The 22,645-nt window shown below is 49.2% G+C and overlaps 2 protein-coding genes and 1 long non-coding RNA gene across 6 annotated transcripts in view; 1 reads left to right on the plus strand and 2 right to left on the minus strand.

Annotated features, from left to right (window-relative positions):
* The window catches only part of GPR153 (G protein-coupled receptor 153), a 30,717-nt gene extending 24,832 nt beyond the window's left edge, over positions 1 to 5,885 (minus strand). Inside the window, exon 1 of the mRNA XM_082230059.1 lies at positions 5,781 to 5,885. The gene's annotated coding sequence lies outside the window, so the exon portion shown is untranslated. The remainder of the gene's footprint in view (positions 1 to 5,780) is intronic.
* Positions 5,886 to 6,162: 277 nt separating this feature from the next.
* LOC309536542 lies at positions 6,163 to 22,645 on the plus strand. Of its 2 annotated transcripts, XR_014221600.1 has the most exons (4): positions 6,193 to 6,323; positions 7,800 to 8,158; positions 11,691 to 11,976; positions 19,200 to 22,645. It is a non-coding gene; the product is annotated as an uncharacterized lncRNA (long non-coding RNA). The 2 variants fall into 2 exon arrangements; XR_014221599.1 differs by lacking the exon at positions 19,200 to 22,645 and having other exon boundaries at positions 6,163 to 6,323; positions 11,691 to 12,105.
* Positions 12,213 to 22,645, minus strand: part of ACOT7 (acyl-CoA thioesterase 7) — a 73,275-nt gene continuing 62,842 nt past the window's right edge. For all 3 annotated transcript variants that reach the window (XM_082230406.1, XM_082230407.1, XM_082230408.1), the window contains one exon: positions 12,213 to 13,190. In XM_082230406.1, the coding sequence (XP_082086532.1) occupies positions 13,086 to 13,190 (105 nt within the window). In that variant the 3' untranslated portion in view covers positions 12,213 to 13,085. The remainder of the gene's footprint in view (positions 13,191 to 22,645) is intronic.

Below are 22,645 nucleotides of genomic sequence, written 5' to 3' on the forward strand. Positions count from 1 at the left end.
AGATGGCACAGTGGCCTGCTGCAACCAATTTGCAAGACACAGCGCTGATAAATCACTCCCTCTTGGATGCTCGCAGGGCAGCCAGAGGCAGGGCTGGCTGAGTGGGCAGCGAGGGTGATAAATGCCTCCTTAAGAGAGGGAGGAACACCAGCGAAGCTTGAAAGAAACAGCAGTGGGATCTCCACACACACCAAAAAAAGCCCTCACTAGCACTGCTTGATCTTAACTAATTAATTTTCTGCAAGATCTCAGTACTGCATTTTCGGACAAGATGCTTCAGTGGCAAAACCTGCGCCAAAACAGATTATCTAGATTAGTTTCTACCTGGCTTGGGGCCTTTTTATTTTCCAGAATAAAACTGCAATCAATCAATAAATAAATAATAAAGGTAAAGGTAAAGGTACCCCTGCCCGAAAGGGCCAGTCTTGACAGACTCTGGGGTTTGTGCGCCCATCTCACATCTATTGGCCGGGGGCCAGCGCTGTCCGAAGACACTTCCGGGTCACGTGGCCAGCGTGACAACGCTGCTCTGGCGAGCCAGAGCCGCACACGGAACGCCGTTTACCTTCCCGCTGGTAAGCGGTACCTATTTATCTACTTGCCCCCGGGGGTGCTTTCGAACTGCTAGGTTGGCAGGCGCTGGGACCGAGCAGCAGGAGCGCACCCCGCCGCGGGGATTCGAACCGCCGACCTTTCGATCGGCAAGCCCTAGGCGCTGAGGCTTTAACCCACAGCGCCACCCGCGTCCCAATAAATAAATAATATAGGTGCGCAAATCAGTGCTCAAAACTGGACAGGGGGAGTGCTTTTGGGGAAGGGCCAAAGCTCATTAGTAGAGCATCTGTCTTGAATACAGAAGGTCCTGGGTTCAGTCCTCAATGGCATCTCAAGGCAGGGCTGGGAAAAACTCTGGAGGATGGATAGGCAAACTAAGGCCCGGGGGCTGGATTCGGCCCAATCGCCTTCTAAATCCGGCCTGCAGGCGATCCGGGAATCAGAGTAGAATGTGTGCTTTTATTTAGAATGCATTGCTGGGTTATTTGTGGGGCATAGGAATTCATTCATATTTTTTTCCAAAATATAGTTCGGCCCCCCCACAAGGTCTGAGGGACAGTGGACCAGCCCCCTGCTGACAAAGTTTGCTGACCCCTGCTCTGGAGAGTCTGAACTGAGCTGGATAGACCAGCAATCCTATTTAATTCAGCACAGTATTCAAAACCATGAGGATGAAGACCTTACTTTATTTTTAGGGGAGAGACTTTAGCTCAGTGGCAGAACATCTGCTTTGCATGCAGAAGGTTCAATCCTTGGCATCTCCAGGTTGGGCAAAGAAATATCCCCTACCTGAAACCCTGGAAAGCCACTGCTGCCAGTCAGGGTAGACAATACTGAGCTCAATGGACTAATGCTCTGACTCAGCATAAGGCAGGCTTCCTATGGTCCTACGACCACACAGTGGCTTTAAGATGATCAACAAGCACAGAACCATAGAATTGTAGAGTTGGAAGGGACCCAAGGGCCATCGAGTGCAACCCCCTGCATGGCACGATTTAACAGTAGCTCTGACCCTTCCTAGGAACGCGGGTGGTGCTGTGGGTTAAACCACAGAGCCTAGGACATGCTGATCAGAAGGTCAGCGGTTCGAATCCGCGTGAAGGGGTGAGCTCCCGTTGCTCTGTCCCAGCTCCTGCCAACCTAGCAGTTCGAAAACACAAAAGTGCAAGTAGATAAATAGGTACCGCTCCGGCGGGAAGGTAAACGGCGTTTCCGTGCACTGCTCTGGTGCGCCAGAAGCGGCTTAGTCATCTGCCACATGACCTGGAAGCTGTACGCTGGCTCCCTTGGCCAGTAAAGAGAGATGAGCGCTGCAACCCCAGAGTCATCTGCGACTGGACCCTTTACCTTTACCTGACCCTTCCTGGGAAGGGAAGTCAGATTCCAGGAGATTTGGGGAGGGAGTGAAGGAGGGAGACCTGCTCACCCCTCCTGGTTGATGATGCCAGGTTAGATGCACTGCCCCAGTCTGCCCCAGGGACTCCAAAATGAACCGTTGGCAGGAAGTGAGAAGCAAGGAGGCCACATTCATAGGACTGTGGCGTTAGAAGGTACCCCAAGGTTCATCTAACGCAAGCCCTTCAAAGCAATTCGCGGCAGGAAGTTTATCCGCAGTTCTTTTGAAAGGTGCCGGGGCATCCTCTGCTGTGGGAGAATCGCAAACAACGCCCAAACAGTGAATGCCAAAGCAAACCAGGGTCCCCGGGTGTGTGGGTGTGTGTCAGCAAGTCAACTTCAGCCGCCTTCTTTTTGAGGGATTAAATGGCTGTTGGGGTTGGAAGAGAGCAATCGCTGTGGCTATTTTCTCCTTTACATTCAGAACCAAAGTGCCTGCCGGGGTGAGTGAGGGTGGGTTTGCACATTGCTAGAACCCCGTGGGATGGGACTGCCTGCGGGGTCTTTATTGGCAGCTGGAAAAGTCGCTGTGCTGTCCCTGAGCACAGCACCTTACTGTCCTCCCAAGGTGCCAGGGGAGAAGATTAAGGGGTGCATCCGTGGAGGAGGAGCTGAACACACTCATTGGGGACACCCACTTCTTACAGCCACCCATGTCAACTCTGGAGCGAGTGCACATCCATGCTTACCAGGCATCCTGGAATCTTAAAAGGGGCTCCTCTCTGATCAGCACCATCCCGGAAGCCGTTTACTTGGTCACGCTAGAGCGTGACCAAGAAAGACGCAGGCTGCTTTTTACGTAGGCTATCAAGACATGGGAGAGTGTTGTCCTTTTTCCTGAAGCAATTGGATGTGTGCTTTTGGATCCAAGTCCTTTGGATCCAGGCCCGTTTAATTTGGTATGGCAGTCGTGACTCAGTGGTTATCAGTATGAAACCTGGGAGGGGTGCGCTGCCCCCTCCCTAAACAACACACCAGGTGCAAATGCACTTCCATCACACAGTGTCAAATTTTAAAGAGATTTCAGCCGTCCGTCTCCCAACAACCATACCCAGAGTGACTGAGGCAGCCCAGTCAGATGGGCAGGGTACCAAATTATTATTATTATTATTATTATTATTAGTAGTAGTAGTAGTAGTAGTAGTAATTATTATTATTAATTATTATTATTATTATTGTGAAATTCCTTCCCCTGAGACGTGTGGCTGTCCCCCACACTTTTATTGACCTGGGATTCAACATTTCTTTCACTATGTAGCCTTGTTGTATTGCTTTTTGAAAGGAAAAATGCAGTTTTTAGGTGTTCTACTTATCGATTGCATTTTTAGTATTGTGTACTGGACTTTAGGGTCAGGATGGTATATGAAGGAAATGAAACCAATTAATGCATCCTATGGACTACAGAGAACACCTGAAATTCCATGGACTTCAACATCCAGATGAAAGCCTAGCCAGTGAACCCATGGATCTTTCTGTTTATGAGTAAGAGCATTTCCTTCTCTTCTACTCTTCCATGGAAGTTCTACTCTTCCATGACAGAGGGGTCTGCTGATGGCTATTAGACAAAGCACCAAGGTCAGTTGCAGAGCATCTGCTGTGCATGCAGAACGTCCCTGGTTCAATCTCCAGGGAGGGCTGGTAGAACCTACACTGCTCCTGCCAGTCAGTGTAGACAGCACTGAACTAGAAGGGCCATTGGTCTGACTATGGGGCTGCTTCTTCTGTTCCCATCATCCATGGTGGCCATATGGAACTTTCATGTTCAGAGGCAGTCCATCTCTGAGCTCCAGTTGCCCAGAAGCACAAGTGAGGAGAGTGCTGCTGAGCTCAGGTCCTGACTGCAAGGCTTCTGGTTGGACACTGCAGAAGAATATGTTGGATAAGACGGGCCGCTGGTCTGAGCCATCATCAAGGTTTGTCTTATGCTCTTAAGAAATCTACTCTGACCAGGTGTAGAGATGGCCACCAACTTGGATGGCTTTAGAAGAGGATCCGAAAAATAAATAGAGGAGGAGGCTATTGGCTGCAATGGCTATGCTTGCCTCTGCTGTCACAGGATGGTACGAGTGGGATCATCAAGTCCAACCCCCTGCAATGCAGGAAGATGCAGCCGTCCTATATGGGAATCAAACCTGCAAACTTGGTGTTAGCAACACCACACTCTAACCAACTGAGTTATTCAGTACATCTCTGAATAGCAGAGGCTGAGTATTGTAAGCAGGGAAAGCACTCATGTCCAGTTTGTGGACTTCCCAGTGGGGCATTTGGTTGGCCACTGTGAGAACAGGATGCTAGACTAGGTGGGCTTCTGGCCTGACCAAGCTGGGGGGGGGTTCCTCTTGCATTGCTAAGGTGGCCTCTACCATCTAAAGTCTCTAAGTACTTGAATTACGCAGTTACGCATGAGCATCTGGTGCTGTTTTTTTTTTTTTAAAGTTAATCAGAACCTTGCAATCTATTAGACAAGTGGTTCCCAAACTCCCCCCACTCAACAGTCCACTTGAAAATTGCTGAGGGCCTTAATGGTTTTTATGCCTGTTGTAGCAATTGTAATGAGCTGCACTAGATGCAGTATGATTATTAATTGAATCAAGATTAAACGTCTTAATTCTAGCCTCCCATTGACTTTGCTGCTAATCCTCTCCACTCCTCTCAAGTGCAGACTCTTCCCTCTGTCAATACTGGCCCTTTCCACTCATCTTCTGAATGGACCACCAGGTCCTAAGAACAACCGCTGCTTCTTCTCAGATATGGGATCACAGTTTGGAGACCCTCTTAATTAAACTAATTCATCAGTCAAATGACACAGCCCTCATTTGCTGGGTGAACACAAAGCATCCTCTTGGAGGAGCAACTACAAGAGTTTATGGCTGCTTCAGTGACTTTTCAGACATTGACAGCAGGTGCCCCCAGCAAATTGCAGAAATTCCTCGCAATGCTATCAGAGGCACCTTTAGAAATGTCTTAACAAAGGATCAGGGCAATTAAGTGACCCTCCCTTCTCCACAGTTGCCCCCTCCCTGGCTTTACTTTACCCTTCCTTTCCTAAGCCAGTGCCAGCTGAAGAACTGGCTGGTTGGGAGAAAGCTGGAGGGAAATGGGGCAGATGATGCCAATTTTGCAGCCTCAATCAAAGGCGGAAGAGTTACAACAAAATGCAATAGGATTACAGAATCAGGACCAATGCCAGAAATCAGCCCAAATCGACCGGTTTGCAAACAAACAAAAGCCACCACCATCATCTTACATTGAGTACTGCAGGTGAGAGGAGCATGGACTCTGTGGCAGGCCTGGTTCACAGAGTGGGAGGAGGGATGAAGGGAAGACCCTAAAGACCAGCCCTGAAGCAGCTGGATCGTGCAAAGGCCCATCTAGCCCAGCCTCCCACGGGTGAACCTAAAGAGAAAGGCTTCGTCTTGAGAACTAGCAGTAAAGACTAGGAGTCCTTTGCGCGCCTGCTCATCCTCGCCACCCCACCCCTTGTAAAATCTAGACGGAGAAGAAAGAAACTTGCGGTGGTTTAGGAGAGGAGGGGGAGAGGGAGGGGGAGTCGCATTCCTTGCAGCTTAGAATGGCTGGGCTGAAAAGGAGGTCGCTCCCCCCACCGTCTTCGGCTGCAAAGGGGAGAGACCCCACCCTCCGCGGCCCCCCAAGAGCGCACTGCCTTGCGCGCCCCGAGGAAGGCGAGGGGGAAGGGAGTGTCCCCGCAGGGAGGAAGGGGGTGTCGTCCCTACACCACGAGGCGGGGGGTTTGAAGGAACCCCCCCCTCCACCGGAATCCACATTCCTCTAACATCTTGGCGTGCCAGCGTCCACGCGGGGCGGCTTACCTGCGAGAGCTCCGGGCTGCAAGCGGGCGCTTCGCTGCTGCCGCTCCTTCTGCCGCCGCCTGCCGCTCGCGCTCTTCGCCGCCGCCGCCTTCGCCGCCTGCCCGGGCTGGGCGGAGGTGGGGCGTGCAAGCGCATGCTTAGACTCCTCTCGCCGCCCCTCCGCTCCGCGCTCGTCCAGGATCGGGCCCGGGGGAGGCGTTGCTGGGGGTGGAGAGGGGGCCTTCTGGCCGAGGCGCTTTGCACACGCGGGGAGGGGGGCTGCGTTTGTGTCTCCACCCCAGGGATGGCTCCTTTCCCCTCCCCTCTCCGTTCTCTCTTTTAGCCTGGGAGGGGGCGCACTTCCGAGCCGGTCTGTTTTCCCGGCCCCCACCCCCACCCCCGCTCCCACCCCCACCGGTAGTCCTGGCCGAAGATGGCGATGGCGCACCGGGAGGCGCAGGAGGATCACTCTGCAGCCCCCATGAATCATCCCACGGGCGAGGAGGAGGCGCACGTCCCCACTTTGCATTGCTCTGATGAACTCGGGTCTCAGGAGCAGGCGAGGTACGTGAGCGCCTCTGAGCATACGCAGAGTGCATCGCTTTGCACTCCTCGGGCCTCCTTGTTTGCGTGCGAGGTGCGTGGGCGAGCTAGAGTGCCTCTGAGCATATGCAGAGTGCTTTCCCCGGCCACAGCAGTGAGGCTTCATCGAGACCGCTGGCTAGCAGAACTGGATGTAAAATAAGGAAAAACCCCTATACTTTGTGACGCCCCCTTAGCTCGTGTCTTGAGAAGGCAGTGTGGTTGGGAAGAGGGTTGGGGGGGTGAGATTCTAGGCCCACTGCAGCCCTCACCTCTGGAGGAAGCCTACTCTGAAGACATCTGAGCTGCTAAGAAAAGAATGCCTCTTGGGTGGGTATTGCCCACCCCTCCTGGCTCACTGCCTCCATAAGCGCAAAACTCAATGTTGGCGACATAAACCATGTACAAATCCAAGGCAGTCAAAACAGCTGAAACAGAACAGCACTACCAGAACCCCCAAACTCACCCTTTTCAAAAGCTTCTCCCAAAGAAAGCCATTAAGTATTATTAGACACTGTCTGAAAGGGGAGCACTTTGTTCACATCACACTACAAAGTGTCAAGCCTGAGGCAGGGTACACCTCAATGTGGAGAGAGGGCAACGAGATGGGGGAAGCCACCAAAAAAGGCTCCATCTCAGATGTGAACAGGAGCCTCAGGGAAAATCTCAAAGGCTGGCCAGGCGGCTGGGCTTGCAAAACATTCTCTCCCTGATTTCCTAATTGTGCCAAAGAACCCCTCCAAGACTGAACCAACTTCCGGCAGTCCATCAGCCTCTCCCACCAGCATCAAACTTAAGAGATGGCCAAGTTGACCTTAGAGGAAGTCACTCTTCCCACCTGAACACTTCGCCAAGCCTAGTCAGAAGCTGGAGGCTCTCTGAGCAGAATTCCCAGAAAGGCACTCTGCAGTGCACATCAGCTGCCAACACATAGGAAGCTGCCTTTTACCAAGTCAGACCCATTGGCCCGTCTAGCTTAGTACTGCCTACACTCACTGGCAGCTGCTCTCCAGGGTTTCAGGCAGGGAGTCTCTCCTGGCCTTACCAGGAAGCCATTAGGTAGATGCTTAGTGCTGAGCTGTGGTTCTTCAAGGAAGCAAAACTGAGAGATGCAGGAGCCCTGCCCCTTTGCAAAGGAGGGGTGTAAGATTTGGCTTTCCACTTGCTTCCTGTGTGTTCGCTTGCAGTTTGCTGACCACATATGGATGCATAGCTAGGAGGAGGTCAGATTCTGGCCAGAATCAAGGCCGGAAAACAGATTTCGGGAATGAGTAGCTATCCTTGGACCTACCTGCTTAATTCGGACGAGGTGTTCTGGTCCAGAGAATGTTACGCCTCACCATCTCAAAAGTTACACAAGGGAGGCACCCTCTTTTTTGGCAGGGGAAGGGGGAATGTTTTGCCCTGGCAGCCCTGCTTTTGCCCATAAGCCTGAGATGCATTTCTTTCATGTTACAGAAACTTCCCCCTTTTCCTGAAGGGCAGCCCTGACTCATCCTTCAAAATGCATCTTGATGTTTAATTGGAAGTGAAAAGCCAGCGCTGAGCCTCGCTGAGCTGCTGGAGACATGCGGCCGTGTTGCTAGGCTGGCGTTCGGCCGAGGGAGGCGCAGGGCAGAGGCTGCGCTCTTGAAGAAGCTGGCCGTGAGGCCATCTGCCTGGGACAGGCACTCTCAAGGAATAAGACAGAAAAAGGGGGAAAGGGGCCCAGCCCAGATGAGCTTCCTGCCAAAACGTTTTTGGCTGACGCAGCAAACGTGTGGCTTCGAAATCCCATGTGGGACCCCTGCTCAAGTCACCTCAACACCATATTCCAGGTACCAAAGACACACTTCTTTTTTCCTTAATAATAATAATAATAATAACCAAGGTAACAGAGCAACTCCTGTATGAGGAAAGGTTGCAGAATTTGGTGGTACTTCATTTTTAGGACAAAAAGAGAGTAAGAGGCAACATGATGGAAGTTTATAGAATGATGCATGGCATGGAAAAAGTAGATAAAGAGAAGCTTTTCTTCTTTCCCTAACTCTAGAACTCATGAGCATCCAATGAAGATGAGGGTTGGGAGATTCAGGACAGATAAAAGGAAGCCCTTCACATACTTTAAGGGTTGAACAATGGAACTCACTCCCACAGGATGCAGGGATGGCCACAAAACTGGATAGCTTTAAAACAGGATTAGACAAATTCACGGCAGAGAGAGAGCTACTGATGGCTGCTAGCCATGATGGCCATGCACTCCACTGTTGGAGGCTGTAATGCTTCTGAATACCAGCTGCTAGAAACCACAGGAGAGGAGAGTGCTTCTGTGCTTGGATCCTGCTTGTGGGGTTCCCATAGGCATCTGGTTGGCTCTGTGAGAACAGGATGCTGGACTAGATGGGCCATTGGCCTGATCCAGCAAGACTCTTCTTATGTTATTGAAGTGGAGGCATGCAGCATTATCCATCCCCAAACTTTAAACATAAAAAAGAAGAAGGCTGTGAGCAACACCGTTTACCAAGGAAAGGTGGCATCGCAAGAAATGATTATTTATCATATTTATTTCCCACCTTTTCCTCCAAGCAGCTGAAGATGGCTTACATAGCTCTCCCCTCATTTAATCCCTACAACAGCCCTATGAGGTGGGTTAGGCTGAGAGGCAGTGACTGGACCAAGGTTATCCAACGAGCTTCATGGCCCAGGGGGGATTTGAGCCCTGGTCTCTCCCAGGTCCTAGTCTGACATTCTCACCATTATATACTACACTGGCTCTCATGATAATGATGATGAATTACCTTAGAAAAGCTGATCCCAGGGGTGGCTAATCTCAAACTTACATTTGTTGCTGAACTACAGCCCCATCATCCCTGGTCACCTGCTCTAAGAGAGGCTGTGGATTCCCGTAGATCAGGAAGGAGCTGGCCTCACTTTTGTGAGATTCACCTGCTCACCCCTCCTTTTAGAAATTATTTCACAAAATTTATACAACTGCTTGATGGTAAACAAAGAAACCTCAATGCAGTTTGTAAAGAGAATAAAACAACACAATTATCAGTAAAAAAAGCCACCCCGTTAAAATGACTCTTTAAATAATTCAAAGCATAAAATAAACAATAAACTAAAACCAGATTGGAACAGACCTCCAGATTCTACAGGGAGAAGAGGTAATTGGGAGGAGGACCTCCTCATCACTGCAAAGCAACACTTGCCAATGACTTTGTTTGTGTCTCTGTCCGTCTGTTTGTCACACACACAGTGTGGTGTAGTGGTTAAGAGCTGTAGTCTCATAATCTGGTGAACTGGGTTCGCTTCCCTGCTCCTCCACCTGCAGCTGCTGGGTGACCTTGGACCAGTCACACCTTTCTGAAGTCTCTCAGCCCCTCTCACCTCACAGAGTGTTTGTTGTGGGGGAGGAAAGGAAAGGAGAATGTTAGCCGCTTTGAGACTCCTGAAGGGGAGTGAAAGGCGGGATATCAAATCCAAACTCTTCTTCTTCTTCTTCCTCTGACCCTGAAGGACTCATCCACCCTCAGGGGAGGTTGCCTGCTGTGTCTCTGCAAGAGGTACTGTTCTGCCTTTGCTTCCACTTTCAAAACCCACATCTTAGCCATTGGACATTCACACAGAGGTGTGATCTGGCCATACAACGCTGAGGAACAGAGGTTGCATTTTAAGGAAGAAGTCCAAAGCTTAGCTTCTTTTGGGATGGACGGATGTAGGGCCAGGTGCTGCCCAGAATCCTGTAACAGTTAAACACCACACGACAGAGACACAGCAGAGGCTCAACACACGCTCCCCTGAAACCTTCCTGGAAAGCACCTCTCCCACTTTCATGCACCCCCGCGCTCCTAACGCAGCTCCTTCGCCTTTCTGCTTTCCCTTTGTGGTGGGCTGTCGGGGGTGGGGGGGAAGGGTTCCTTTCTCCCACCTGTTATCTGCCTGGGTTTTGTCATGACTCATGCGACTGGGAATTGGGAGTGGGGGGGAGAGAAGGGAAAAGGGAGCGCTAAACAGCTATTTCACTTAGAAATGTCACTCCTCTCCATGACTAAAGCCACACCGCTGCCCACTCGAGTTGGGGCTATTTATACTCTGCTTAATTGCAAGCTCCCTGATGACAATTCCAGCTCTGAGCAGTGGGGCTGGGACCGTCTTCTCCCACGCTGATTTGTGGGTGGGGGAGAGAGAGAGAGAGAACTCCTCAAAAAATGGTAAACGGCTTACATTATAGATACAAACAAATATGCTGCTAGGACCTAGGAACCAGAGCAGGCTTGCCTGCGCAGCCTAGGGAAATAATAGGCCTTCTGAACATGTGCAGAGCACCTGTCCATCAGCACAGAGGAAACATAAGCAACACAGAGCCAGAGGGGGAGGAGGATTGTCTAGGAACTTCAGAACCTCGCTGCTGGTTTTGAGGCAGTGCAAACACTCAAGGGCCAAGGTGTGTGGTGTTTGTTTTCAAATTCAAAGTGGAAGCAAGGACAGAATGGCACCTCTTGCAGACACTCAGCAAACAGCCTCCCCTGAGGATGGAGCCCTTCCCCATTACAGTCTTGGCTGGTGTTTATTTCCTAGGCATCCACCAGCTCAAACAGATTTCAGTTGTGTTATAGGAATTCTAAGGTCTTATATATAGAGAGAATAAATGTTCATAAATGTACAAGGCAAACACACGTGCATAAGTATAGTGTCTGAAACAGTACAGGAGAGCAATCCTGAAGCCATTTTGACTCTCCCAAATAGACCTCAAATATTTCTCTGCAAGGAGGAAGGAAATGGGAAAAGCTTTCCAGTTGTCTTTGGACTGTAGGGGCTTACACCTCCCTTTGCAAATACAGCCTGGCAAGTATCTGTTAAGCTGAGCAAACTATCAATATATTTAAGAGATTCAGGAACTATAGGCAATTTCAAAAGATGATATAAGAGCTTGCACACCATTGTTCGGGGTTCCTCTCCTCCCTTCCTGCATGGGGGTAGTGGGGGACCCTGTTGCAACAGTTTAATGAAGATCTTGCTTAGCAGCTGCTTTGCTTCTCAATATTCTCTGGTTGGCCTCTGCTATTTTCTCCTACCGATAGAGAACCTACATAAGGACTCTATACAGGCTCTTGGATACCTCATAAGGGATAAAGGAGCAGTTTTCTCTTATAACTGTTGGTAAAACTCACATTTCCTGTAACTCCAAGGAAACAGCAGCCTGTTTAACCACAGAAAAAAGCATAGCAACCATAGTTTTCCTTTTTCTCTCCAGGTACTTTGTTCCTAGCTAGGTCAAGGGACACTTCCACTGACTGTACTGCTCTTATAAGATGTGAAACTTCTATGACGGCCTTTAACTTCCTTTCCTTTTCTCCCACTTCCAAGCTTCCCTGGAACCAGTTGCCACTGGCCAAGTGGGCTCATTCCACACTCAAAATGGTGGCAGGTCTTCCCTTTCCGCGCTTACTTACATGGTATCTGTTTGTTTGATTGTTTGATTATTTATATACTGCTATGGGAAAAGACTCCTGCCTGCAGGAGCTGCTGGCAGTCAGTGCAGACAACACTGAGCAAGATGGACTGATGGTCTGATTCAGCATAAGGCAGATTCCTGTGTTTCTATGGAGTCCAAGCCTGCTAGATGTCCCATCAGCTGTGCAAACGTCTACAGGTAACTCGCAATTTGCACACATTTAACTTGTACGCGCCTGGTAAATTTAAGAAGAAAATTAAAAGGGGGTGGGCGCCCAGGAAAAAAAAAACTTTGGCAAGCCCATTCACCATTGCGCCGCATGTGTTTTGACTATACAGAATTTTGGTTTTGCACGCTATCCCCGGAATGTAAGTTGAGAGTCACCTGCATACTCTACCTGCCCAAAGCAATTTAACAGAAACCCATCACTGAAGTAAAGGCATAGAGTCTTTATTCACAATAGTCATTAAATAAATTAGGCATACATATACATATACATATGTATAGTCAAGAGGAATGGAACAGAAGAGAGACTGCCAGATAACAATACAGAGAACAGCGTTGTTTTTTAGGCTTGTGACTGTCATGAAGCAGCTTTTGGTGTTTGCTGAGAGGAAGGGAAGGGTGTGAAACAAGAGTATAACAAAGACACAAGGCCCTGGGAAAAAAATCTGTGCTAATGGCCTCATCATTCTTCCGAGAGAATGCTAGTGCCTTTTTTGGGGGTGAGGAGAGCAGTCCCCATAAGTGCAACAACGTAGTCCTTGTGTTGCCCCAGCCAGGTGTTCAGTTCGTCTGCATGTAACAAGGGTAGCCTGCCCAACAATCCTGGTGTCCTCCAGATGTTTTGGACTACAAGCCCCATCAGTCTTGGAAGCCCAAGACATCTGGAGGGCATTAGGCTAAGGGAGGCTGGCCAGGATTTTTCAAGGCAAACCCCACCCCATCCCCGCAAAAAAACCCAAACCTTGTTAAAATACAATAGCCCTCCTAGGTGGAGCAGCCTTCAAAATAATGAAGCTCCATAACTCCCTAAGCAGGATTACCACCCCCAATCCCTTGTCCCGAAGCCCCCCACCCCACCTTTCCAAGGGCATCCCTGGCCGCCTAGCATGGCTCCTAATGTGCCAACTGGACTAGTTACGACAAGTACAGATATAACAGAATGGTGGCTTTCTCTGGGGTGCCATGAGGGCTCTATGTGCTACCGGTCAGGTTCTGCTATTGAAATGCCCAAAGTGAAGATTTCTGAGTGGATGTGCTGATGGTGGCACTCTCCTCCTGGAAGGGGCTCCGGCTGAGATCGGTCATTGCTGAGTGAGCGGCTGGGTCTGTGCCTGGCGCTTGGCTTTGGTCTGGAGGTAGCGGCCTTTCCCCTCCTCGAAACGCCTCTTCTCATCTTCTGTTTCTACCTGCCGAGCAAAGACAGAACAGGTGTGGGCATGGTCGAGGCTGGATTAAGCTGGCCCTGGAACCCAAAGCACATGAGGGACAGGCAGGGTTTTCCCAGCCACTTATTTCACTGTGTTTAAAATCTTCGACAAAAGCGGTTCTCGTTGTATTCTTAAAACCACTCATCCTTACGTTGGCTGGCTAGGTTAAGGGGAGGATCTTCCCTAGAGATATCAGCACAGACAGGAAACATCTGTCAGTTCTCATCCACAGCTGCAGGAAACCAAGAGGTACCCTGGGACCCACATTTCAAAATGTTAAGGGCACATTTCCAGGTGGGTGTTTTGCAAGCGATGCCCTCCAGATCCTTGGAGCTCTCCCATTCCCTTCAGCTCCCTTGTGCCTCTTTGGTTCTCCTTGTAGTTTTAGCAGCAAAGAAAGATGCTAGAAGGAAGAGATGGTGGCTCAGTGGTAAAGCATCTGCTTTGCACAGGAAGTCCAAGATTCAATCCCCAGCAGCACCAGGTAGGGCTGGAAGAGATCTCTACCTGAAACCCTAAAGAGCCATTACTGCCGGTCAGTCTAGACTATACTGAGCTAGGTAGACAGACCAGTAAAAGGCAGCACCTGATGTTCCTAGGGCTCTGATCATTTCATCTCCCACCCCTTGTTTCTGGGTCCCAACAGAGCTGCTCACTTGGGGTTGCTCCCTGGGGTCTCCAGGCTCTGCTCCTTTCCATCTCAAACCCCTGTTCACCATGGCTGGGGGTAGGTCACTCACACCACAGTGAGGGATGCAAACGAGTGTCATTTCAGTTTTGCTACCACCAGGGGATGCAGGTGGTGCTGTGGGTTAAATCACAGAGGCTAGGACTTGCCGATCAGAAGCGACGGGGTGAGCTCCCGTTGCTCAGTCCCTGCTCCTGCCAACCTAGCAGTTCAAAAGCATGTCAAAGCGGGAAGGTAAACGCAAGTCAGCCACGACTGGACCTAATGGTCAGGGGTTCCTTTACCTTTACCTTACCACCAGTGGCAAGCTGTTGCCTCTGCCTTGCCCCAACCCTCTGCTGGGGTGGCGGCAGCATTGTTTTTGCTGCTACTTGGATGTATTGTATTTTATTTTGTTTCAGTGTTTATTAGGATGAAATGTTTGCTTGCCATATTGATATTAGCATGACTTTTCATTTAAATTGTATTCTGTTTTGCAACTGTTCATGCATTATCTTGAAATGTTGTTACATTTTATTCTGCATGTTGTTGTGAACTGCTTTGAGCACGGTCCCACCATGGAAAAGCGTCATACATATAAATTTATGATGATGATGATGATGATAATGATGCAGCTTGAATTCCACAAAAACACCTTTTTTTTTGCTTGTTTGCTGTGGCCAAATTTACATGCAATTAATTTGTGATATTGCTACGTGATTCCACATTGATTGTGTCACTTTTGGGGAGGGGGAAGTGGCAAAAAAGTGACAACAGTGAGTACACAATCACATTTGCCTGCCTGAACTCTGTTCCTGTTTGAATCCACATAATTTCCGGTACTGTTTCCCATTCTGATGAGATTCCACAACATCCATACCTCCCACAAACCCCACTTCATTTCACATACCTAAACATCACACATTAGTCACTGAATCACACTGCCTCACGGACCAGCAACACGTCCACCACTGTAGATGCAAGGCAGAAGGAAAATGCTCATCTGCAATCATATTTGCTGTGGTTCCTGCACTGCAGGGAGTTGGACTAGAATATCCCTTGGGCCCCTTCCAACTCCACAAGTCTATGATCTGCTCTGTGCCAGCTGGTCATTAAACAAAGAACTGAATTTGTCCCCGAGTGTGATCCTCCTGCTTCTCTCCCTGTTCATTTTCCCTTGTTTTTTTTTTTGAAAATTGTAAGCCTGAGTGGGCAGGGTCTGACTTGTTTTAATTGACTGTATGTAAGCCAATCCTTTTTGGCTGAAGAGTGGGGGTCCAAGTGCTCCAAATCAATAAAACAAGAATCTGCTTGATTTGCACACTCTCCCCCAATAGAATATTTGAGCCTGCACAGAATCTGTGGTGACTGAAGGGGTGGGGGCAAAGAGGGACAAAGGATCGAGCTCTGGCCTTGGCTTCGGCAAGCCCTTGGTTTTCCGATCCCCCGTTGTACATCAGAGACAAGGACATTCCTGGCACACCTGCCAAATGATGTGACAATCCCATATGCAGGGACATGTTTTACACGCAGAGGACTTGTGGCTGAACCCAGGTACTTAATCACTTGTAAAAAGGCACACGCCAGGTGGCTGGCAGGCTCCTTGGTGGTTTAGTCAGAGGCAGCCAGGGGACGTTTCTGGATCACAGTGGTTATTATGCACCAGCCTGGCAGGACGATTCCCCCAGGAAGAGTGGTGGCGCTAATGAATCGCTCCCTTCCAACCAAGTCCTCTGTGTTTATCTGCTGCCAAGTGGTGTAACATTATCTTCCAGCTGGAAGGGAAGATCTTTGGCCCTGCATTGCTGGGTCCCCCCACCCCACCCCCCAAACATACATATTTCACTCAGGAGCTTCCTGGTTGGCCACCACAGCAAAGCCAGAGCTGGAAGAGAAGGGCTTTTATTTTATTTATTGCATTTATATCCCACCTCTTCCTCCATGGAGCTCAAGGTGGTGCCACGTGGTTCTCCCCCTGCTCATTTCATCCCCACAACAACCCTGTGAGGAAGGCTGAGAGGTGGTAAGCAGCCCAAGGCCACCCAGCAAGGTTCACGGCCGAGCAGCAGATTTGAACCCTGGTCTCTCCTGGGTCCTAGCCCAACACTCTCACCACTACACCAGGCTGGCTCTCGCAGTATCCAACTGCAGGGCATTCCCAAGCCTCATTCCCACACCTGCCCACCTTTCACCTCGATTGCTCTTCCTCCTCTGCCCCTTTCACCCTGAGAGGCCTCTCATCCTGGTGGTGAGGAACATTGTGACTCTCAGAGGATTTCCCCATTATGGAAACCATGCAAACCTGCAGGAATCACTCACTCTGGGGAACTTGACCACACTGTTTTAGAATGCTAACACTGAACAGTTAATTCAGCCAGCACTACAGAATCTCCAGCTGAACTCTGTGCTGTTATCTTAGCTGCCTTCCCCAACCCAGCTGATGCCCCCCTCTGGTGTTTTGGACCGCAACTGCCATCTACCCCAGCCAGCATGGCTCGTGCTGATGGGATCTGTAGTCCAAAAACAACTGTGGGGTGGCAGCACCAGGCTCAGGAAGGCTGAACTTGGAGTCAAGCCACACATTAATGGAAAGTGTGTGTCACTTTCTAGTTTTGTCATGGAAGCCTGTGATACAGAGCAGAGCCCTGGTGGTGCTGGTGGTGCTTAACCCCTTTCCCCGAAGAGCAATTCCCCACTTGATGTAAGAACATGAGAAGAACCTGCTGGGACATCCCAGTGGCCCATCCAGCCCAGCCTCCTGTTCAAGCTCCTCCACAGATGACAATCTCCTGTTACTACTGTACAGTGGTACATCGGGTTAAGTACTTAATTCATTCTGGAGGTCCATTCTTAACCTGAAACTGTTCTTAACCTGAAGCAATACTTTAGCTAATAGGGCCTCCTGCTGCTGCCGCGCCGCTGGAGCACAATTTCTGTTCTCACCCTGAAGCAAAGTTCTTAACCCGAGATACTATTTCTGGGTTAGCGGAGTCTGTAACCTGAAGCATATGTAACCCGAGGTACCACTGTATTTCAAGAACTTCCTGTTGTTGGTCTTAATGCTTTTAACAACATGCCCACCCCCATTCCCCTTTTAGCATCCCTTGCTGTCTGCTTGCACTTCTTTTGCCAAAGTTCTCTTCCATTTGGACAAGGCTTCTGCTTTTTGAAGGAAGCCTCCTTGCCTCTAATAGATCCTTTGACTCTGCCCATTAACCACACTGGCATCCTCTTGTGCTTGTGGTACCTTTCCTGATCTGCATTACACACTCCTTTCTACCAATCTCCTCGTTCTGAGGACTTCTTTGAAATTGAATGTGACAGTGCTGGATTGTCTTGGTAATTGGCCATTTACATGGATATTTAATTTAATAGTACTATGGTCACTGTGCTCACAATTGGCCCAACAAACGACACTGCTATAGGCACCTGCAAGGTGTGGGGGGGGGGCTGTGACAAGAGCTTGGAGGGGTAGGAAAAGGTCCACCAGCCCCCTCCTAGAATTTGCAGCTTCTTGGGACTGCTTTCCATCAACAAAGGTTGGAGTAAGTTCCATGCAACTGTGTCTAATATGAACATTGGCCTGCATTAACTCTTCCCAGCATCATAAGGTAAGCCCAGTTTCAGAATATTACAGGTGGGTGGGTGGTCACCCAGCAAGTGATATCTGAACCTGGGATTTCCTGGTAACCCAGCCTCATATGGCACAGTTCAGCAGCAGCACTCGCCCCTCTGCCCCCTGCTGAAATGACCCAGTTAAAATGCAGAACGGCCACACAGCTTGAAGAATGCCTGCCAAGCCTCCCCCGCCACCTGCAGGAGACCAAACTAAAAAAGTCATCACAGCCCCTTGCATTGCAACTGCCTGGAGGCCGTTCCTCTCCCCACCCCCAAAAGACCCGGAGTTGACCCAGAGAGAGAGCATATTTTAAGATGGAAAATGGCAGAAACTACCCCCCATAAGCGACTGCAGCTAAATTTCCGACACACCCAACTATCCCCTGCAGAAGTAAACTCAAGCCAGCATTCCTCCAACACAATTGGTGGTTAATCAGAGCCAGGCCTCAAAGCTCAGCCCTGGAATTCGGAAGAGGATCCTTCCCTTTATTTACCACCACTGCCTCCTGCTTAGATTATACCTATTGAAGCCAAACAACCCTGGGGGACAGGAGTGGGGCTGACCCAAAGTCAGCTAGCAAACCTGGGCCTGTCCTCTCCCTATTTCAAGCTGTCATTGAATCCTTCAAGATTGCATCTTGGGATTAGGGGTTGGAAGTATGGCTCTGCTGCTGAGCTGGTTGGGTGGGTCCATGAGGTCCCAGGTCCAACTTTGCCTCCCCCCTCCCAAGTTTAGAGATGTGTTTGTTCAGCTTAGATTTCAAACCATACCTGTGGAACCGCTGACCAGCAAATTCTTAACAGGCCAACCAACTTTGTGAGTGTGGATCAGGCCAGACCTCCATTCTGGCAGCTCCAACATCTGGAGGGTGCAACTTTGCCTACCCCTGGGCTAGAGAATGGAATGGGCTGGGTGGCTGGGCTGATGTTGGATCAAGGGAGGGAGCCTGCACTGTATCAGTCTTGAGGCGGAATGTGGGTGGAGACAGCAGACAGGCACTCATATTAATACTGAAACTGATGATGTGCTAAATTTCATAACCTCACAGTTTGCCTAACAATTTCCTAGCAAGATAGGCCAATATTATTCATGAGACGGGGTGACAGCTGCTAATTTAGACATCAAAACAGTCTTAAATATTAAAGGGAATCAGACAATTCTAGAGAGGGAGATCGATAAATGACTGTTGGGTTCAGAGACCACAGAATATCCGATGCTGCAGAGGGTCGGAGAGACAGCTGTTGCCTTCATATCCTGCTTCCTGGTCTTTCTCCAGAGGCATCTGAGTTGCTAATAGCTGGGAGCAGAAATCCACACCAGAGGGGCTTTTGAATGGCGTTCTAGGGAGCTCATGGGCAAGGCAAGAGTTGAACTAGGGGGCTCAGTCTCTCAGCCAAAGGTAGCTTTGGAACCCTGCCCCAAGGGACAAGGAATTGGCTACACGGGCCATGAAGTCATCCTTTGGACACCTACATTCTCGGACTCAACATTTAATTTTCCTCTCAGGACTCGCTGCCCTCAAACAGGCCCACCAGCAGTATGTGGGCACAGCAGATCAATGGAAGATCTGGATTCTCATTAACTAGGTGTCAGTGCAGCTGAACCTCTGGTTAGAAGTGGTGGTGATGGGAAATAGTCTTAGGAAACTCCCCGTGCTCAGGAGTTTGAGCTAGATGAGTTTGAGCTAGATGATTCTCTACAGCCTGAGGCAGTTCTGCTTCGCAGAAGCACTGAGCAGCAAGCAGGAGGAGCCCAGTTTGGTTTGGCAATGCGAAGCAGCCCTCGATGTGCCCCCTGGATGCCACAGCAGCGGGGAGCCTGGGATGAGAGACCTTCGCCTGGAAACTGCACAGCGGACCAGCCTCAAAGACAAACACATCAGTTCAAGGAACTCGGAACACTGCAATCCAAGAAGATTAGCATCTCCGCATTGCTCAGCGTGGGGTGGGGAGCCCGCTTGCCAGAAATTTAATTCTGGCTCGAGGGAATACAGCGGCTTAGAGCAGAGGCAGAATAGAACCCTGGAAAACATTAACATACAGTGAAGCCACCTTCCTCCGAGTCAGGCGCCATTGCATCCATCCAGCCCCAGCTTTGTCCACTCTGACTGGCAGCAGCTCTCCAAGGCCCCAGAGAGAGAGAGAGAGAGAGAGAGAGAGAGAGAGAGTCCTTCCCAGCTGTTCTGTTGCAGGTGTCAGGGATATAACTTGAAGCCTTAGCCATGTCAGTCAGGCCCCCTTCGCTCCTGGACTTCCGGGACTTACTGAAGACTTTATTCCAGCAGGCATTTTAACTGAGGTCTGCTTCTATAGTTTTAACTTGATTTTTAAGCTTTTCTGTATTATAATTCTTGCACGCCGCCCAGAGATGTTTGTACTTAAGCGGTATGTAAAGTGTTTAAATAAATAAATAATGGCTTTAGGGAAACACAACACAATGCTAGCCAGGGAGTTGTGAGTTTCCGTTTGCCTGATGCTGGAAGCTGGAGAGAGAAGAGAGGGGCCTGCTCTATGCTGGATGGACCTAAAGATGTGACTTGGGGTTCCCCTAGAACCCTAATGGGGAAGAAGCAAGATGTGTTGGGGTGTTAATGCTCCCATTGGGGTTCCTATGGAGAATAAATGCTTTCCCAGCTGGCTGATAACATCCTTTCAGCTGCCTTGCTATGCAATTGTTGTGGCCAATTTAAGATGTTGTTTTGCTGTTATTCCTCTTGTTGATGTAAGCTGTGGCTTGGAACATCGTGTGTAAGAGTGGCAAATAAATATATAAATTTTAGGCTACATCAACAATCTACTCTGCCCTGATCATACCCCACCTAGAGCCCTGTGTCCACTTCTGAGCACCACAGTCGCAGAGGGATATTGATAAGCTGGAAGATGTGTAGAGAGGCCAACCAAGATGATCAGGGGTCTAGAAAGCAAGCCTCATGAGGAACAGTTGAGGGAGCTAGGTATGTTTAGCCTGGACAAGAGGAGACTGAGAGGTGATATGATAGCCATCTTCAAATATTTAAAGGGCTGCCACATGGAAGATGGAGCAGGCCTGTTTTCTGCTGCTCTAGAGGGCGGGACCCAAATCAATGGATCCAAATTACAAGAGAGTCCGACTAAACATTAGGAAGAACTCTCTGATGGTAAGAGCTGTTTGACAGTGGCATGGACTCCTTTGGAAGGTGGTGGTCTCTCCTTCATTGGATGATTTTAAACAGAGGTTGGATGGCCATCTGTCAGGGATACTTTAGCTGTGATTCCTGCATGGCTGGGGGTTGGGCTAGATGACCCTTGTGGTTCCTTCCAGCGCTGTGATTCTATGAAATACACAAGAAATAAATCAAAGCCTTGGCCTGGCCAACAGCCTTACAAGAATGGAAAGTTACATGAAGTGGAGCTGAGCTGACTTTAAATTCCATGAAGGCAATAACAAGCTCCAGAAATAAAGAAGTGCAGCACATTTGGGGGGGATGTCCCCCCCCCATTTAATAGCACCAAGAAATTTAAGTGGGGTGTATCTGTGTGTTTCATTTAATGTTAAGAACAAATTATATAAACACTACTCCGATAGCAAAACCAAGCCGAGTCGACTAAATGCTTTGAAACACCGGGGGGCCGGGGGAGAGTTGAGTGCCGTTGGAAATCAACAAGGCATAACATATTAATCGAGGAACAACTCTCTCACTCAGCTGTTTCTGAGCGGCTGAGTGAAGACAGCTAAAAATAGGCAATAAAAGGGAAGCAGGACTGACAATAGTTGGTAGGAAAAGTAAGCCAGGAAGACTTTTTTGGGGAGGAGGAAGAGGTGACGTTCAAACATCGATAGAAGCTGGAGGCCGTATGGCTCCAAATTCTGCATCAATACTACCTTAATGCTTATAATTAAAAAACATTTCAAGAGACAGTAATGGGACAAACACTGTAGAAAAGATTAGGTGTTTTCTTATCATGGGTTTTAAGGGGACTCTTTGGAGACACTAAGGGTGGACAGAGCAAAATATACAGGGTTTCCAGCACTGTATGTTCAGCATGGAGGCATGTGTATGAGTGGGATAAATGATGGTGGTCCAGCGGAGAAGTGGGTAGGGTGTTTAACCCTTTCTCAGCCGATTCTCACCCACAAATGCTCCACCAGACCACTTTTTTAAGAATGCCCCCCTCCCTGTCTAAGCCAGGCTCTGACTGGAAAGAGATGTCAACTCAGTGGAGGGAAAAACAATCAAGAGGTGGAGATGTGGCAACTGTTGGGAAGAATTGATGGGCCCAGGAGAGATTATGCACGCTTCCTTCCCTAGAAATGCCCCTTCTGCCCTCATATTTGTGTTAGGTTGGCAAAAGTAGGTCTCGGAAGCTACACTTGCTTAGGTAGCAACATGCAGTTATGGAAAGGACTGGAGAAATAATTTTAGAGACGTGAAAATCGTTTGAGGGGGGAATATCTCTCTCTCTCTCTCTCTCTCTCTCTCACACACACACACACACACAAACACCTTTATTGTTCAACTGCTTTCTCTAGCCAAATAGGTTTGGCAGGTTGTTGTAAAAACAAAACAAAAAAACCCCACAAAAACCTGTCAAGCCCATTTGGTCAAGGGCAAAACCAAGATAACACCCCTCACCCCCATACACACACCATGAGCAGTTGATCTCTCTTTCAAACCACTTTCAGCTCTCTGAAAAAACAAAACAAAATGTGTCTTCAGCCTAATTTAAGCAGCTTCTTCTCTCTCTTTTTTCCATGCTGAATTAAGAGAACAAGATTTTGCTGGACGGAACACAAAAAAGCCCCAGGGACATTGCATAAAGAGCTCAACTGCGTAAGACACATCATCTCTGACAAACGAGAAACTTGAATCCATGTGACCTCTCCACCCTGGAAGCAGAGAGGGAAAACACAACCCTGGAGGGCGTTCACAATGCTGCGTGTTTTGTTTAAACAATACATTGAAATGCAGCTGGAAACGGCTAAGCTGGAAACGGGTTCTGTGTTTGCTTTCAAATGCTTCTCACCAACAGCGGGAGTGCAGAGTCTCCCAGGATGCTTAACATCTCTGAAGTCATCTAGGAACATGTGCCAGAATGGGGGGCAGGGAGAGAGAAGAGAAGGACTTGTAGCCAAGTTCTGCAGGACCAAAAGATGGGAGGGGGGACTCGT

This window comes from Podarcis vaucheri (assembly GCF_965113315.1).
Source record: "Podarcis vaucheri genome assembly, chromosome: 7".
NCBI lineage: Eukaryota > Metazoa > Chordata > Lepidosauria > Squamata > Lacertidae > Podarcis > Podarcis vaucheri.